Here is an 18,534-nt window from a genome sequence, read left to right as displayed (position 1 = left end):
GCCTCAATCAAGCTAACTGAACGTGTCACGTTAGCACACGTACATTGCTCTCCTCGGTTCTCATTCCATCCAGCAGGTAGCGCAGGAGCTCCTGACTGTCTTGCTGCTGGAAGCCTTTAAATCTTGCTGCCCTGCACAAACACATGAGAAAATCAAGTTAGTTCCACAAACTTTACTTACAGTGGTGCTTGAAAGTTTGTGAACCTTTTAGAATTTTCTATATTCCCGTATAAATATGACCTAAAACATCATCAGATTTTCACACAAGTCCTAAAAGTATACAAAGAGAACCCAGTTAAACCAATGAGACAAAAATATTATGCTTGGTCATTTATTTATTGAGGAAAATGATCCAATATTACATGTCTGTGAGTGGCAAAAGTATGTGAACCTCTAGGATTAGCAGTTAATTTGAAGGTGAAATTAGAGTCAGGTGTTTTCAATCAAATGGGACGACAATCAGGTGTGAGTGGGCACCCTGTTTTATTTAAAGAACAGGGATCTATCAAAGCCTGATCTTCACAACACATGTTTGTGGAAGTGCATCATGGCACGAACAAAGGAGATTACTGAGGACCTCAGAAAAAGCGTTCTTGATGCTCATCAGGCTGGAAAAGGTTACAAAACCATCTCTAAAGAGTTTGGACTCCACCAATTCACAGTCAGACAGATTGTGTACAAATGGAGGAAATTCAAGACCATTGTTACCCTCCCCAGGAGCGGTCGACCAACAAAGATCACTCCAAGAGCAAGGCGTGCAATAGTCGGCGAGGTCACAAAGGACCCCAGGGTAACTCCTAAGCAACTGAAGGCCTCTCTCACATTGGCTAATGTTCATGAGTCCACCATCAGGAGAACACTGAACAACAATGGTGTGCATGACAGGGTTGCAAGGAGAAAGCCACTGCTCTCCAAAAAGAACATTGCTGCTCATCTGCAGTTTGCTAAAGATCACATGGACAAGCCAGAAGGCTATTGGAAAAATGTTTTGTGGACGGATGAGATCAAAATAGAAATTTTTGGTTTAAATGAGAAGCGTCATGTTTGGAGAAAGAAAAACACTGCATTCCAGCATAAGAACCTTATCCCTTAGTTGCAGTTATTGCTGCACAAGGGGGTCACACCAGATACTGAAAGCAAAGGTTCACATACTTTTGCCACTCACAGATATGTAATATTGGATCATTTTCCTCAATAAATAAAAGACCAAGTATAATATTTTTGTCTCATTTGTTTAACTGGGTTCTCTTTATCTACTTTTAGGACTTGTGTGAAAATCTGATGTTTTAGGTCATATTTATGCAGAAATATAGAAAATTCTAAAGGGTTCACAAACTTTCAAGCACCACTGTATCTAACCGCACTGAAAAAGGCGTGAGTTTCTCAAAGCCGTACTTTTTACACACTTGTGCGAAGAGCTCGTGTGGCGTCACCACGCCTTTTTTGGTCCCCTGGATTTCATTGAGCAGCTGACACATAGCCAGCGTGAGAGAACCGGGTCTCGGTAACCGCACCTGCAAAGGATCCTGAGGTAAAAAAAAAAAAAAAAAAAATTTATATAATGTGGCACACTTGTGTTTTTCCTGTTCGGCTAACTCCGATATTAGCAAGTTGTTCACGATAGCAGTTAGCACAGTGCTTAAAGAGTGAACAGACGAAGAATAGAAATAAGAATATATTTCTGAGAGTTCCACAAATTTTAAAGCTGTTTAAGAATCATTTCTATTGTAAACTTTGGATTAACTACTTGGACAATATCGTTAATTTAGAATATCACACAGCTAGACTAAACAAGGCCATGCCTTCCACTTTACAGAAATGGCAATCATTCCTAGGTAGAATTCAAGATTTAAGTAAATCCCCTCTTCAGTGAGTGTACCTACAGTATGTCTACATAATTTTAATTTGTATTACTACCATTATTGTGTTTTGTTTTTGGCTGAGTGCTTTTTTTCTTCTTATGTTTTTACTTATCTGTTTTTCGCTTTCCTTGTAATGCCCTTGTGGGCCATACCCTGGTATATGGACTGAAAGGGCTATATGGACTGTATGCATCTATCCATGTGTACCAGAAGGTTTCTTTTTAATGAATGTACTGTGTAACCGTCTGCCCCCCCAAGAAAAAACAATAAAAAAGTTGATCACAAAAAAAAAAGAATAATTTCTATTAAATTTCACGTTTTTATTGTCACCTCCTCAGAAATTCAGTTAGCGGTTAATGCTAGTCATATGGAATCTTTTATTGGAAATTTATCAACATATCTGAGGGAAAAATGCCAATGTTCTTGACTTTTTGTTGTCACTGTACCTTTACGTTGTCTGTATAAACGATTCCGGAGCTACGAGTTAACGCAGTCATTTATTAGCCTTTGCTGAACATCTATGTTTCACAGTTACCTAGCAACAGTTCTCTCAAAGTCTTCCTGTGTGTGTGGGGGGAAATCACGCTTGAATTAATTGTTAAAGAGCTTTGCAATTCGGTAATTTTATATATCCCCTCTGTGATTGTACGATACCCTCAGTGTAATTTTCTTTCTGAACAACTAAGATATTTCCCAGAGCCCTGTCTTTTTAAAGGCCTCAGGTTCTGTTGCTAGGCAACATGCTAGGAAGGACTGATTAGCTTTTGCGCCGCATCAATGACCGAGCGAGCTTCCAAAAGCGTTTAAAAACGGACAATGTACAGGTACATCATCAGAAACCAGACAAAGCTGTCAGCAACATCGACATTTCCCTCAGATATGTTGATAAAGATGCGTAGCATGCTATAGATGCACAATGGTGTAACATCGGGAAAAAAATGAAAAATTCAGGTTTTGATTTTATGTACTGAAATAACTATTAGGCACAATTTTTACAATATCTACAGTGGTGCTTGAAAGTTTGTGAACCCTTTAGAATTTTCTATATTTCTGCATAAATATGACCAAAAACATCATCAGATTTTCACACAAGTCCTCAAAGTAGATAAAGAGAACCCAGTTAAACAAACGAGACAAAAATATTATACTTGGTCATTTATTTATTGAGGAAAATGATCCAATATTACATATCTGTGAGTGGCAAAAGTATGTGAACCTTTGCTTTCAGTATCTGGTGTGACCCCCTTGTGCAGCAATAACTGCAACTAAACGTTTCCGGTAACTGTTGATCAGTCCTGCACACCGGCTTGGAGGAATTTTAGCCTGTTCCTCCGTACAGAACAGCTTCAACTCTGGGATGTTGGTGGGTTTCCTCACATGAACTGCTCGCTTCAGGTCCTTCCACAACATTTCCATTGGATTAAGGTCAGGACTTTGACTTGGCCATTCCAAAACATTAACTTTATTCTTCTTTAACCATTCTTTGGTAGAATGACTTGTGTGCTTAGGATCGTTGTCTTGCTGCATGACCCACCTTCTCTTGAGATTCAGTTCATGGACAGATGTCCTGACATTTTCCTTTAGAATTTGCTGGTATAATTCAGAATTCATTGTTCCATCAATGATGGCAAGCTGTCCTGGCCCAGATGCAGCAAAACAGGCCCAAACCATGATACTACCACCACCATGTTTCACAGATGGGATAAGGTTCTTATGATGGAATGCAGTGTTTTCCTTTCTCCAAACATAACGCTTCTCATTTAAACCAAAGAGTTCTATTTTGGTCTCATCTGTCCGCAGAACATTTTTCCAATAGCCTTCTGGCTTGTCCACGTGATCTTTAGCAAACTGCAGACGAGCAGCAATGCTCTTTTTGGAGAGCAGTGGCTTTCTCCTTGCAACCCTGCCATGCACACCATTGTTGTTCAGTGTTCTCCTGATGGTGGACTCATGAACATTAGCCAATGTGAGAGAGGCCTTCAGTTGCTTAGAAGTTACCCTGGGGTCCTTTGTGACCTCGCCGACTATTACACGCCTTGCTCTTGGAGTGATCTTTGTTGGTTGACCACTCCTGGGGAGGGTAACGATGGTCTTGAATTTCCTCCATTTGTACACAATCTGTCTGACTGTGGATTGGTGGAGTCCAAACTCTTTAGAGATGGTTTTGTAACCTTTTCCAGCCTGATGAGCATCAAGAAGGCTTTTTCTGAGGTCCTCAGAAATCTCCTTTGTTCGTGCCATGATACACGTCCACAAACGTGTTCTGAAGATCAGACTTTGATAGATCCCTGTTCTTTAAATAAAACAGGGTGCCCACTCACACCTGATTGTCATCCCATTGATTGAAAACACCTGACTCTAATTTCATCTTCAAATTAACTGCTAATCCTAGAGGTTCACATACTTTTGCCACGCACAGATATGTAATATTGGATCATTTTCCTCAATAAATAAATGACCAAGTATAATATTTTTTCTCATTGGTTTAACTGGGTTCTCTTTGTATACTTTTAGGACTTGTGTGAAAATCTGATGACGTTTTCGGTCATATTTATGCAGAAATATAGAAAATTCTAAAGGGTTCACAAACTTTCAAGCACCACTGTATATAAATTAGTTGCTTTTACCCATTTTAACCTTGAAATCAGCATTTTAATGATTACCCATAATGCATTGTTTATTGCGCTAAAACAAACAAAAACGTCATAAGACAGTGGAACTACTACCTTTACTACCTTCACGTGGCATCTTTCTCGATCGCACGTGCCTAGAAGCGTACCTTCTAGAACATTCCTGGGTGGTCACGGACTGTCACGTAGCCTAGTTCGATTGTGAAACTTGCTAGGATGGAGTATTTTCGCGAGTTTACTGGCAAACTTTTGCGCCGCAGTTTCTCTATTCTCGAAATTTGTAACCTGAAACCCTACAAGAAATGTTTCATAATGTTTGGGATTTTGAAAAATGCTTCTAGCAAGTTTATTTCGCTGTATTTTTCCGTGAAACTTGGCATAAATCATCCTTAAGTGATGAGCGTGACATTGTTATTTTGGTCTGGGTCACGGAGTTAGTTGGAAACGGGAGAAATGAGAGTTTCTCAACTACAGCAGCACTTCTCACCATAGACTGCTGGCGTGTTTCACAGCGTTTGGGATTTACTAAATCGACTAAATCTCTAGATCTACTGAAGCTACGAGGATATAAATCACCAGGATTCTAATTTACTGGGTGAGAAGTATTATATTTTTTTTTTTGAAAGGTTTATTCGCGCTATAAGTCCATGAAAGTTGGAATTGTTCGTGAAGGGGTTAGTTAGATTTTGGTAGCGTGACGCGCACAACAAGCAAAAGAAAAAATTTTACTTCCGAATTTTCTTGCTTTACCAAAATTATTTTTTGATACATTTAAAGACTGTGTGTTTATAATATTTAAGCGATTTTTTTTATTATAGAGAATATTTGATCAAAACTTTCAAAACAGCATTCAAAGTGATTTTTCACAGGTGTAAATGTTACGTGTGACGTCCATAATTACGTTAAATTTTAAGAACTAAAATTCTGTTAAAAATTCTAGATTTGTGCCATCATTCTGGGGTTTTGCTGAATAATACTTTAGGGAGTTCTCTTACAATGCTGAAAATTCAATGAGTTTTGGTGAAATTCTAGAAAAAGTTATTTACATTTTAACGCGCCTGATAGCGATTGTGCTCACACAGCGTGCTACTCATATAAACTGCTGTGAAAATACTAAAAACCACATTTAGCATCAACCGCTAGCCACAGTTCTGAGGCGGTAAACACTGACACGACACTTCATGTTTACTTGCGTTTAACGTAAACATGAACACTGGATGGTGCAGTAAATGTGTGGCTGCTTTTCTGAAATTTGTTAAACATTAGCAAACAAAGAGAAACATGGGACGTACCAGTTCAGAGGATGATGGCGTGATCAACACGCTCTTTTCTTCATCCCTGAAATCACTGAGGAGTTGACGCAACAGCCAAGTCTGCGACAGATTCTGAAACGCACAAGTTAGAGATTTTAACGTTTCCATCTGGCTGGATTTCAACAGCGAGCTAAACTGAACATAAGGGTTAGCATTAGCAAACATAGCATAAAGACATGAGCTGCTGGAGCAGAGCCGTTAGCAACAGTACATGCAGCATGAGCATGTAGACTATGTGAGCGCTCTACTCACAAGTTCTCTTGCTAGCATAAGTTATAGCGTTAGCAATAGCGTTAGCGACAGTATTATAGGACACACTGCTTGCCTTAGTATGAAGTTCAACTGTTCGACATGGTAAATATCCTGACAAAGAAATATAAAAAGATAAACTACAGTGTAAAAATCCATGAACCTGCAGCACAGCGTTGAAGAAACACGTATTGCCGAGGTTGCTGAGGCCTCTCACGGGTACGGTACTGGATTGTGTTTCTTGGCCGTTTTGCTTCACGCACTTCTCGTTTTCTTTCGGCTCTTCTTCAGCCTCGTTTTCCTGCATGGCATCACCTGAAGAGTTCTTCTCTTCCTTCGCTTCTTAATTGAGAGAATTTGGAAACAGCTCACAAATCAGTGGATTCCTAGCAAACAAAACATTTACACGTATGCTAACTTCTACATGATGTTTCACAGGAACGTAACGTGCCATAGCTGCAAGCCGCGAGTTGCGCGGGCCAACACTAAAGAGACCACGTGAACATACACTCACTGGCCACTTTATTAGAAACTTATACTTGAGGACTGGAACCCAATGTGTTGTTCTGCTGTTGCACGCCGAGATGCTTTTCTGCTCACCACGGCTGTAAAGAGTGATTTATATGCGTTACTATGAGTTCCTTCCTGGCAGCTCGAACTGTTCAATCTGTCCATTTTCCTCTGAGCTCTCTTTTCAACAAGGCGTTTGTTTCCACCCTCAGAACTGTCGCTCACTCAGTGTTTTTTGTTTTTCGCACCATTCTGTGTAAACTCTAGAGACTGTTGTGTGTAAAAACCCCAGGAGATCAGCAGTTTCTGAAATACTCAAATAACCCAGTCCATCTGACTCAAACCAACACCCATGCCACAGTGAAAGAAAGTCACACTTTGAAATCGCACTTTTTCCCGTTCTGATGTTTGAACATTGTGAACATTAACTGAAGCTCTTGATTTGTATCTGTATGATTTTATGAATCGTGCTGCTGTCAAGGGATCGGCTGATTACAAAACGGCATGTGGATATTGGGGTATTCCTAATAAAGTGACCGGTGAGTGTAATTCTTCAATGCTAACCTTGGTAAATGCCTGCTGAGAGCTGATTGGCTGATGGCGCCCATGTGGCGCTTGAAAGCACAAATGCTATGCTCACTATGCTCCCAAACCTCTTATGCCCCTTTTCCACCAAAGCAGTTCCAGGGCTGGTTCGGGGCCAGTGCTTAGTTTGGAACTGGGTTTTCTGTTTCCACTGACAAAGAACTGGCTCTGGGGCCAGAAAAACCAGTTCCAGGCTAGCACCAACTCTCTGCTGGGCCAGAGGAAAGAACCGCTTACGTTGGGGGGGGGGGGGGGGGGGGGGGGGAGTTGTTAAGACCAACAACAATAGCAAGACCGCGAAAGATCACCATTTTTAAGCGACGAGAAGCAGCAGCTGTACAAATGCGAAGTCATCCATTATTGTTGTTGTTGCTTCGATGTTCGCGCCAAGGTTTATGCAAACGCAGCGACGTAACTGACGTATACAGCGATGTAACTGACGTGGCTCCCCTTAGCACCCCGAGCTATGGAAAAGCAAACTGGTTCTCAGCTGGCTCGCAAGTTGAACGAGCTGTGAACCAGCACCGGCCCCGAACCATCCCTGGAACTGATTTGGTGGAAAAGGGGTATTACTTACACTGAACGTTAGCCTTTGTTATGAGCCAACGTTATGAGCCAACGTTTCGCGGTCTTGCTATTGTTGTTGGTCTTAACAACTCCACCCCCCCCCCGCTGACATAAGCAGTTCTTTCCTCTGGCCCAGCAGAGAGTTGGTGCTAGCCTGGAACCGGTTTTTCTGGCCCCAGAGCCAGTTCTTTGTCAGTGGAAACAGAAAACCCGGTTCCAAACTAAGCACTGGCCCCGAACCAGCCCTGGAACTGCTTTGGTGGAAATGGGGCATCAGTCCTTATCTAAAATTTTTGTTTCAAGGACTGCTTTGTGACAATGTCTATTGTTAAAAACACTATAAAATACAGTAAACTTGACACAGTGTTCCAGGTCCCTACGGTGATTCCTTATAAATGTGAAAACGGCTCCGTGTTCCACATTTCAAAGGCACAATATTCCAAGGGCTGGCTGTTTCTTGGGCCCGAATTCTTCATGAATTCAGAAAGGACCCAATGTTTATTTGGAAAGGGCCCCAAATTCCAGAGCCTTGGTTCAGAAAGGACCCAATGTTCATTCTTTGTAACTTCTGAAAAGGGTCTGATGTTCCCTGAGCATTTCGCAGCGTCGGGTCACCATGTAGCTACGGACGGTTTAATTAGCATACGAAAGACGAGATGACATTTTATGCCATCTCTAGTACACAACTATAACATCGTATCGTACAATTTTTTTTCCCATATAGTAGCAATTTTTAGAAATTTGGTTGAAAAATTCTTTAAACACTTTGATGAATCCATACATAAAGTACATACTTCACTAAAGCACTTACTCCTAGTAGCAGTTTTGTGTGTGGATTCCCCCAACATTTGTTTCTTGATACCGGCGACGAGCTGAGCCAGTTGTCCCGTGCTGGAGTAGTAGATATATCCATCGCAGATGTAACACCTGAAAAAAATTTGCAGTTTATTTCAGAGTTCATACGTAAAATTCTGCCAATTTTCCAGACGTTTTTAACTGAAAAGACTAGGATGCGAATTCTGTATCATTTTGAAAGAATAAAAAAAGCTAGCTAAAACTGCATAGCTAACATTAAAGTGCATATCACGAGTAAGTTCAGGAGTAGGATCAATGTAATTCTCCTATTTTATATTAAACTTTGGTCAAATATCTGTCACATTTTGCATTTTGTGCAATTTTTTCCCCTTGCGCAATACCAGAAAAATTCAGTTGAAATCAAGCCATTTGAGGGAAATTGGTCCGCCTCTGAAAAAACTTGGCATTTGGATTTCCCGGCAAACACTGATTTTCGTGACGTCGCGCACGGGACGCCTCCTTCTGAATCCGACGTCAGCGCTGGTTTGTTTATGAGAAAACGACCTGGTGGTTTTCTGCAAATTTCTTCAACGTTATCGCGTAATTATTAAAATGGTTAACAGATGTATAGTAGGAGGGTGTCGCACCACCAATCTTGATGGGATTAGCACTCATCGTTTCCCACATTGTGCTCAGGCGACAATTCCATATTTCAATGTAAAATTATTAAAAATTTAGCTAGCTAAATTTGGTCTACACAGGCTGTGCACTGAAACCGTGCAAAGCTTGCGCAGCCTGCTGGCGCTTCCGCAGGTAACGTCACGAATCTGGCTCCAGACTCCCTTGGGATTTTTCCAGACGCGTTTTGTCATTTTATTTTTTTCTGCTGTAGACAGATGGCCTTGTGCAAAATTACCCTTCTGGATGAGTGTGTAAAGGGACATACTTTCATATATAAAAAAAAAAAAACTAATTTGGTCCAGAATATGCACTTTAAACTAGCTTTTGGTCTTTAAAAAAAAAAATCTATACTAAAGAGCCATTTAAAAAAGTTCAAAATTAAAGCCAAGTACCTCACTTTAAAATCCTTCTAGCTACTAATTACAAGTAAACACTGATGGCTAATCATGACTTGCTAGCTAAAGAATACAAAACATGATCACTGAAATATGAATAAAAGTACTTAGAATAACATAGTATATAAAGAACATAAAACAACAAATCTAAAAATGAGTTACTCGAGCTAGCTAGAGTTACACCATATAGCATTTAGCTAAATAATGTTAAACACATTGCTGGCTAGCAAACACACACATCATTCATTCATACACACATTCAGCTCAAGTATGAAACCTAGTTTACAAAGTCGTAGCTAAAACAAAAACGAACAATGATTTCTTGTGAAAATGAAAGTCATCCAGCAAATACGCCCTTTCATGCATGAAATATTTTGCGTTCACTTTTCACGAGCAAATACAAGTATGCTAACGTACAGAAGACATTCATGCTAGCAAGCGTTTAGTTACATTTGTGTGTAACGACCAGTTTTTTCATTGTTTTAAAGAAATAATATTGCAATCTCTCATCTCATTATCTGTAGCCACTTTATCCTGTTCTACAGGGTCGCAGGCAAGCTGGAGCCTATCCCAGCTGACTACGGGCAAAAGGCGGGGTACACGCTGGACAAGTTGCCAGGTCATCGCAGGGCTGACACATACAGTGCGTGTACATGCACATCCAAATCGAGCTACTGCCGGTAATCGAGCTAAGGGTCCCAGCAGGGGTGCCAGAGAAATCCAATCCTACATGCACACAAGGAAATCGAGCTATTGTGTGAGGTACATTGTGCACCCGAGCCATAGGTGGCGCTACACACCCCATCGTGTTGGTACACTTCCGGTTGTCGTCATGAAGAAGAGCTACTCAAGAGTATAAACAAAGTTATCAGTTCCGTGTTCACAAGAAGAACGACGACGAGGACAGCAACATCGAGAGATGTTGTTCCTCCTGACCTCTTCTGCTGCTCGCTACTACTACTGTTGTCATGCCGACCGAGGCTGTTGTGTTTCCCGCTTGTGGTCTCGTCACTCCTCACTTCCGGAAGGGGCAGTGCTGAAGTAAGTAGCTCGACTACAATCGCATAATCTAGGTCGCGTAGCTCGATTACGAGAAATCCAGTTCGGTTCGATTTCAGCCGAGCTAAGGTGTTTCCATGGCATTTAGAACTTCGATTTCAGTCGAGCAACGGCAGAAATTCGATTTTCTCTATGTGCATGTAAACGCACTGATAGACAACCATTCACACTCACATTCACACCTACGGTCAATTTAGAGTCACCAGTTAACCTAACCTGCATGTCTTTGGACTGTGGGGGAAACCGGAGCACCCGGAGGAAACCCACGCGGACACGGGGAGAACATGCAAACTCCACACAGAAAGGCCCTCGCCGGCCACGGGGCTCGAACCCGGACCTTCATGCTGTGAGGCGACAGCGCTAACCACTACACCACCGTGCCGCCCATATTGCAATATATAGAGAATATTACATGGTTTATCTTCGAGTGGCGAATGTATCGAGGTGATTGACGCGAACGAGTGAAAATATTTAACACAAAGATAAACGTCATATCTTTGCACCACCGTGTAATGTTCTCTATATTTATATCAACACATCCACAAAAAATATGCAAGTTAATCAAAAGAATTTTAATTTTGAACCCGGTGCACTATTTTGACAACGTGCATCTAGTCCGCGGGAAAACACTGGGAGTGACATCATCAGAGTGAAATACTGGGAATTATTATCCATACAGGACATGTTTTTATTCCAATGAAAAGAATGTGCTCTATTCTCTTCTAGCAGGTTTCATTCATTTGGTTTGAAAGCATGCAATATTGTTAGCACATCGGTTATCCTACGTATATTACGTCACTCTACCCAGTGGAGAATGAGCGTGCAATATTGTAACAATATTGCACGTTGTCAAAAACAACACTGCGTCACACGTCAGAGATGTAAAACTTCCGCGCTAGCGAGTGACAATTTGTAAACAAACATGGCCACCAGGTTCGCTTCGTTAAATACGGAAGATTTTGAGAAAATTTTGGCTGCCAGGTCGCTCCGTTGTGTGTAGCTGTCGATGTTGATTTTAAAAGTAACTCAGTAAATTGCACAGGGAAAATAGTAATAATAATAATAATAATAATAATAATAATAATAATAATAAATAGTGCTGTCAAGCGATTAAAATATTTAATCGCGATTAATGTCGCGACTGTCATAGTTAACTCGCGATTAATCGCAATTTAATCGCACATTTTTGTCACATGAAAAACCACTGTAATTCTCTTATCAGCATAAAAAAGTGAATGGGCTTGCTTTGTACCAATGTTTTTTTTTTTTTTATTGCAGAGCATAACACGTCTTGTCACAGCCACTGCAAAGTCGGGCTGGAGCCGCCGATGGGAAAACGAAACCTAAGCCGAGCACCGTGGCTCTTCGTCCCGAGGCGCGGAGCTAGCGCGCCCTGCCCGCGCTGGTTCTTTGGGGGGAGGGCAGAGGACTCTGGCTGTGCGGGGCGTGGCGTTACAGTCTAGCTGCTATCGTTTTTCTAAGCAAAGTCTCTGTTCCAAGTTCCTGGCAGTTTCAAAAGCTTATGAAAAACCTACATCATGTCACAGAGCGTTAATCTCGCGATAAAAAAAAATTATCGCCGTTAAAATTGAGTCAAGTTAACGCGATAATAACGTGACATTTTTGACAGCACTAATAATAAATATTCAGCTTGACCGAGCTAGTGTTGGCCTTCGCTAACACTACATCGGCTGGAAGGTAACCGGACTGCCGCACTAACAGCACCGAGTCGTGGGTAAGCTAGCGTCGGCCTTCGAGAATGCTGATATGAAGAGCGTGTGTATGTATAATAGTAATAATACTTGCTGGCTTTTTTTCGTGGTATATCCGATATATTCCATTCAGCTACTAGTGTTCGACTCGTTCAATATCAATATCTGATATACCACTCAACGCCAGCCAATATGATTTAATTACGTCACTCAGATCTGTGATGCAGTTCATATGAAAAATGCAAGCTTTTTTCAACACGAGAAGATAAACTTCATATTTTCAAGCCAACGTGTGATTTTCTTTTTACTATAATCGACACATTCACAACAAAAAGTACCAAAATCAAAACAATTCAGTGATTTCCTCACGAGTGACATACAGTTGTGGTCAGAAGTTTACATACAGTGACAGGAATGTCATCTTGGATATGAACATCATGGCAATATTTGGGCTTTCAGTGATTTCTTTGAACTGTTCTTTTTCTGTGGCAGAATGATTGTACAGCATACAGCTTTAATAAAAAACAAAACAAAACAGAACACTAGAATTTGGTGCACAAGTTTTAATTTTCTTTGGGTTTTCTGAAATCAACACAGGGTCAAAATTTTACATACAGCACACCTAATATTTGGGTAAAATGTCTCTTCGCAAGATTCATCTTGACCAGACATTTTTGTTTACCATGAACAAGCTTCTGGCAGAATTCTGGTTGGATATTTCATGACTCTTCATGGTAGAATTGGTAGAGTTCAATCAGATTTAAATTCAGTTAATTTTTTTTTCTTGGCATGGACTCGACTTATAAGCACAGTCCATATATTTTCGATAGGGTTGAAGTCAGGACTTGTTTTAAGCTTAAATGTTAGCCTGCTTTATCCTCCACAATCAGCTCTGATGCGTGTTTGGGTTCATTGTCCTGTTGTAACTCTCAAGTCGTGTTCAAGTTTCTGATGGCTTATGCTGAAGAATTCTGGGGTCGTCCTTCTTCATTATTCCATCCACTTTGTGCAATGAACCAGTTCCACTGGCAGCAAAACAGCCCCAGAGCATGATGATCCTACCACCACCACCAGCTGGTACAGTGTCCCTCTGTACATGGTGGTCATTGTGGCCAAAGAACTCAATCTTTGTCTCATCTGACCATACAGCTTTCCTCCAGAAGGCTTTTTCTTTGTCCGTATGGTCAGCTTCAAATTTTAGTTAAGCTTGAAGGTGTCAATTTTGGAACAGGGGGTTATTTCTTGGATAGCAGCCTCTTAGTCCATGGTGATCTGAACTGTAGATAGTGATCCATCAGCTTCCAGTTCATGGCAGGGCTGTGCCATGGTGGTTCCCAGGTTGTTCCTGACCATCCAAACCAATTTCCTTTCAGCTGAGGGTGACAGTTTGGGTTTTCTTGAAGCAAAGTGGCTTGGCAAAGTGACTACACATGACAATAACTTGGATACAATTGTTTGAACTGATCTTGGAATTTGCAGTTGTTTAGAAATGGCTCCAAGAGACATTCCGGAGTTGTGTACATCTGCGATCCTCTTTCTCAGATCCGCACTGAGCTCCTTGGACTTTCCCATTTTACTGTGTGTTGGTCAATAACAAACCCTTTTTCTGAAGGCACAGAGAAGCTACCAGCTGTAGTCAATCATGATCACTAACAGGAAGTTAAGAGACCTCGGCCTTGGCAAGATAAGAGACATTTTGGAAGTTTCAGCACCTCTGAATTAATAATCTAAGTGAGCGTATGTATAATTTTGACCCCGTGTTGATTTCAGAAAACCCAAAGAAAATTAAAACTTGTGCACCAAATTCTAGTGTTTTTTTTTTTTTAATTAAAGCTGTATGCTGTACAATCATTCTGCCACAGAAAAAGAACAGTTCAGAGAAATCACTGAAAGCCCAAAGATTGTCATGACATTCACATCCAAGATGATGTTCATGTCACTGTATGTAAACTTCTGACCACAACTGTATAGAGATTTGTGTCACGGTTTTGGTTCTCCACGTCCTGGATGGAGCGTGTATGAAAAATATGAGTGGAGTCCCAGTAAAACACTCATGTCTATGTAATATAAAAGATGATCTCTGGGTGTGCGTGTAAAGCTTTATTGTTCTTACCACACACTCCAGTCGTCCAGGCTGAGCACCAGACAATGTGGATCTGAACGCGGCGTCTCATAGTGTTTAACGGCGTGTTGGTTCTCCGAGAGCCTCCCACAACCCTGAACAAATAAAAACGCTACTCGTTACCTTGATGTGTTCTATTCGTTTAGTGCACAAAATTTCACATTACTCCCAAGTGCACTACACAGGGTGATATACTGTTTTGGGCACTCGCTCTCCAATTGGGAACTAGCTCCCTGCTCCCTAAGGCCTAAACCTTTCTCCACATGACTCTAGTAGCCTATGAAGTAATTATTACTAACGCCTGGTAAGTCAAACAGCGATAAAGCATTCAGACCCTTACTCTTGTGCACTAGACAGGCACTGAATTTAGTGTCAGAGGTCATTCCTGCACTTGAATGTAGTGCTCTAGATATGCAGTAAGGAATTAAAAGGTTGAGTACTCAAAGTGTATAGTCCTCTTTATACCACCCTAATTCCATAAAAGTTGGGACACTGTAAAACGTAAATAAAAAAAAATTACAATCTGCAAATTTTAGAAACCCTGAATTTCACTGAAAATACAACCCCGATTCCAAAAAAGTTAGGACAAAGTACAAATAGTAAATAAAAATGGAATGCAATAATTTACAAATCTCAAAAACTGATATTGTATTCACAATAGAACACAGACAACATATCAAAGTCGAAAGTGAGACATTTTGAAACTTCATGCCAAATATTGGCTCATTTGAAATTTCATGACAGCAACACATCTCAAAAAAGTTGGGACAGGGGCAATAAGAGGCTGGAAAAGTTAAAGGGACAAAAAAGGAACAGCTGGAGGACCAAATTGCAACTCATTAGGTCAATTGGCAATAGGTCATTAACATGACTGGGTATAAAAAGAGCATCTTGGAGTGGCAGCGGCTCTCAGAAGTAAAGATGGGAAGAGGATCACCAATCCCCCTAATTCTGCGCCGACAAATAGTGGAGCAATATCAGAAAGGAGTTCGACAGTGTAAAACTGCAAAGAGTTTGAACATATCATCATCTACAGTGCATAATATCATCAAAAGATTCAGAGAATCTGGAAGAATCTCTGTGCGTAAGGGTCAAGGCCAGAAAACCATACTGGGTGCCCGTGATCTTTGGGCCCTTAGACGGCACTGCATCACATACAGGCATGCTTCTGTATTGGAAATCACAAAATGGGGTCAGGAATATTTCCAGAGAACATTATCTGTGAACACAATTCACCGTGCCATCCGCCGTTGCCAGCTAAAACTCTATAGTTCAAAGAAGAAGCCGTATCTAAACATGATCCAGAAGCGCAGACGTCTTCTCTGGGCCAAGGCTCATTTAAAATGGACTGTGGCAAAGTGGAAAACTGTTCTGTGGTCAGACGAATCAAAATTTGAAGTTCTTTATGGAAATCAGGGACGCCGTGTCATTCGGACTAAAGAGGAGAAGGACGACCCAAGTTGTTATCAGCGCTCAGCTCAGAAGCCTGCATCTCTGATGGTATGGGGTTGCATTAGTGCGTGTGGCATGGGCAGCTTACACATTTGGAAAGACACCATCAATGCTGAAAGGTATATCCAGGTTCTAGAGCAACATATGCTCCCATCCAGACGACGTCTCTTTCAGGGAAGACCTTGCATTTTCCAACATGACAATGCCAAACCACATACTGCATCAATTACAGCATCATGGCTGCGTAGAAGAAGGGTCCGGGTACTGAACTGGCCAGCCTGCAGTCCAGATCTTTCACCCATAGAAAACATTTGGCGCATCATAAAATGGAAGATACGACAAAAAAGACCTAAGACAGTTGAGCAACTAGAATCCTACATTAGACAAGAATGGGTTAACATTCCTATCCCTAAACTTGAGCAACTTGTCTCCTCAGTCCCCAGACGTTTACAGACTGTTGTAAAGAGAAAAGGGGATGTCTCACAGTGGTAAACATGGCCTTGTCCCAACTTTGAGACGTGTTGTTGTCATGAAATTTAACATCACCTAATTTTTCTCTTTAAATGATACATTTTCTCAGTTTAAACATTTGATATGCCATCTATGTTCTATTCTGAATAAAATAAAGAATTTTGAAACTTCCACATCATTGCATTCCGTTTTTATTTACAATTTGTACTTTGTCCCAACTTTTTTGGAATCGGGGTTGTAGAACAAAGACAACATGTCAAATGTTGAAACTGATTTTTTTTTTTTTTAAACTATATAGTCATTTTGAATTTGATGTCAGCAACATGTTTCAAAAAAAGTTGGGACAATAGCAACAACAGACTGAAAAAGTTGTGTAATGCTTTAAAAAAAACAAAAAACAAAACACCTCATTTCGTTAATTGGCAACAGATCAGTAACATGATTGGGTATAAAAAGAGCAGCCCAGAGAGGCGGAGTCTCTCAGAAGTAAAGATGGGGAGGGGTTCACCGCTCTGTGAAAGACTGCGTGGGCAAACAGTGCAACAATTTAAGAATAACGTTCCTCAATGTAAAACTGCAAAGAATTTGGGGATCACATCATCTACAGTACATATCATTAAAAGATTCAGAGAATCTGGAGAAATCTCTGTATGCAAGAGACAAGGCTGAAAACTTACATTGGATGCCTGTGATCTTCAGGCCCTCAGGAGACACTGCATTAAAAACAGACACATGTCTGTAGTGGAAATCACTGTATGGGCTCAGGAACACTTCAGAAAACCATCGTTTGGGAAAATAGTTCATTACTGCATCCACAAATGCAAGTTAAAACCAGATATAAACAATATCCAGAAACACCACCACCTTCTCTGGGCCTGGGCTCTTTTACGATGGACGGAGGCGAAGCAGAAAACCATCCCAAGGTATGATGAATCAAAAAGTAGAAATTCTTTTTAGAAATCATGGACACCACATCCTCCAGGCTAAAGAGGAGAGGGACCATCCGGCTTGTTATCAGTGCACAGTTCAAAAGCCAGCATCTGTGATGGTATGAGGGTGCATTAGTGCACATGACATGGGTAGCTTGTACATCTGGGAGGCATCATTAATGCTGAATGATATATACACACGTTTCAGAGCAATATGCTGCCATCCAGACAAAATCTCTCAGCAAAGGCCTTCCTTCTTTCAGCAAGACAATGCCAAACTGCTTTCTGCAGATATTAGAACTGCATTACTCCGTAGTAAAAGAGTCCAGGTGCTAAACTGGCCTGCCTGCAGTCCAGTCTTCCATTTAAAACATGTGGCACATTATGAAGCGCAAAATATGACAAAGGAGACCTCGAACTGTTGAGCAACTGAAATTATACATCAGGCAAAAATGGGACAACACTTCTCTTTCAAAACTATAGCAAATGGTCTCCTCAGTTCCCAAACATTTACAGAGTGTCGTTAAAAGTAGAGGTGATGCAACACAGTGGTAAACACACCCCTGTCCCAACTTTTTTGAAACGTGTTGCTGACATCCAATTCAAAATTAACATATATTTTTCAAAAAACAATAAAATGTCAATTTCAACATTTGATGTGTTGTCTTTGTACTATTTTCAATGAAATATAGGGTTTACAAGATTTGCAAACATTGTTTTTATTTACAGTTTACACGGCATCCCAGATTTATGGAATTGGGGTTGTACGAGGGTATGAAATAATGGCACCCTAGAGATGCAATAAGGAGCCATTTTGGAATCGGCGTCCCCATCTAAGGTTCCTTTTTCAACATATAAGGGCACTATATAGGGTATAAACAGTAATAAGGGCTACTGCATAGTGCTCCTTAGAGCATAAGGTATAAAATAATGGCTCGAGCTCCCTATGTAGTGAACTAGATATGCAATAAGGAGCCATGCCAATACTGGATCCAGTATGTGTATCACTGACTCTGTGTCCGCATTTGAGACACATCCATATCGCTGACGCGTCTCGTCCGTCTTCGTTCTCAGACTCTGTTTCTTTCTCCTGCTCGCACGCCTCACACAAGTTCCAGCTCTTGTCCAGGGTCACCTTCCTCAGCCAGCTCAAGTCTGTTCCTTTACGCTTGTGCGTACACATCCCACCTAAAACACCAACA

At 40.9% G+C, this 18,534-nt stretch overlaps 1 protein-coding gene across 6 annotated transcripts in view; it reads right to left on the bottom strand.

Moving 5' to 3' along the window:
• usp16 (ubiquitin specific peptidase 16) overlaps window positions 1-18,534 on the bottom strand; it is a 31,884-nt gene that overhangs the window by 6,307 nt on the left and 7,043 nt on the right. For 5 of the 6 annotated variants that reach the window (XM_060943347.1, XM_060943348.1, XM_060943346.1 and 2 more), the window contains 7 exons: window positions 18,345-18,520; window positions 14,472-14,575; window positions 8,528-8,643; window positions 6,218-6,396; window positions 5,785-5,877; window positions 1,396-1,526; window positions 44-131 (listed from right to left, as the gene is read on the bottom strand). In XM_060943347.1, coding sequence (XP_060799330.1) covers window positions 44-131; window positions 1,396-1,526; window positions 5,785-5,877; window positions 6,218-6,396; window positions 8,528-8,643; window positions 14,472-14,575; window positions 18,345-18,520 — 887 coding nt within the window. The remainder of the gene's footprint in view (window positions 1-43; window positions 132-1,395; window positions 1,527-5,784; window positions 5,878-6,217; window positions 6,397-8,527; window positions 8,644-14,471; window positions 14,576-18,344; window positions 18,521-18,534) is intronic. The other variant, XM_060943351.1, reaches the window with a different exon arrangement.

The sequence above is a fragment of the Neoarius graeffei genome, chromosome 16 (genome assembly GCF_027579695.1).
Source record: "Neoarius graeffei isolate fNeoGra1 chromosome 16, fNeoGra1.pri, whole genome shotgun sequence".
In the NCBI taxonomy this organism is placed as follows: Eukaryota; Metazoa; Chordata; class Actinopteri; order Siluriformes; family Ariidae; genus Neoarius; species Neoarius graeffei.
Note: the sequence above shows the minus strand (reverse complement) of the source record. Positions and strands in the feature narration are given on the sequence as shown.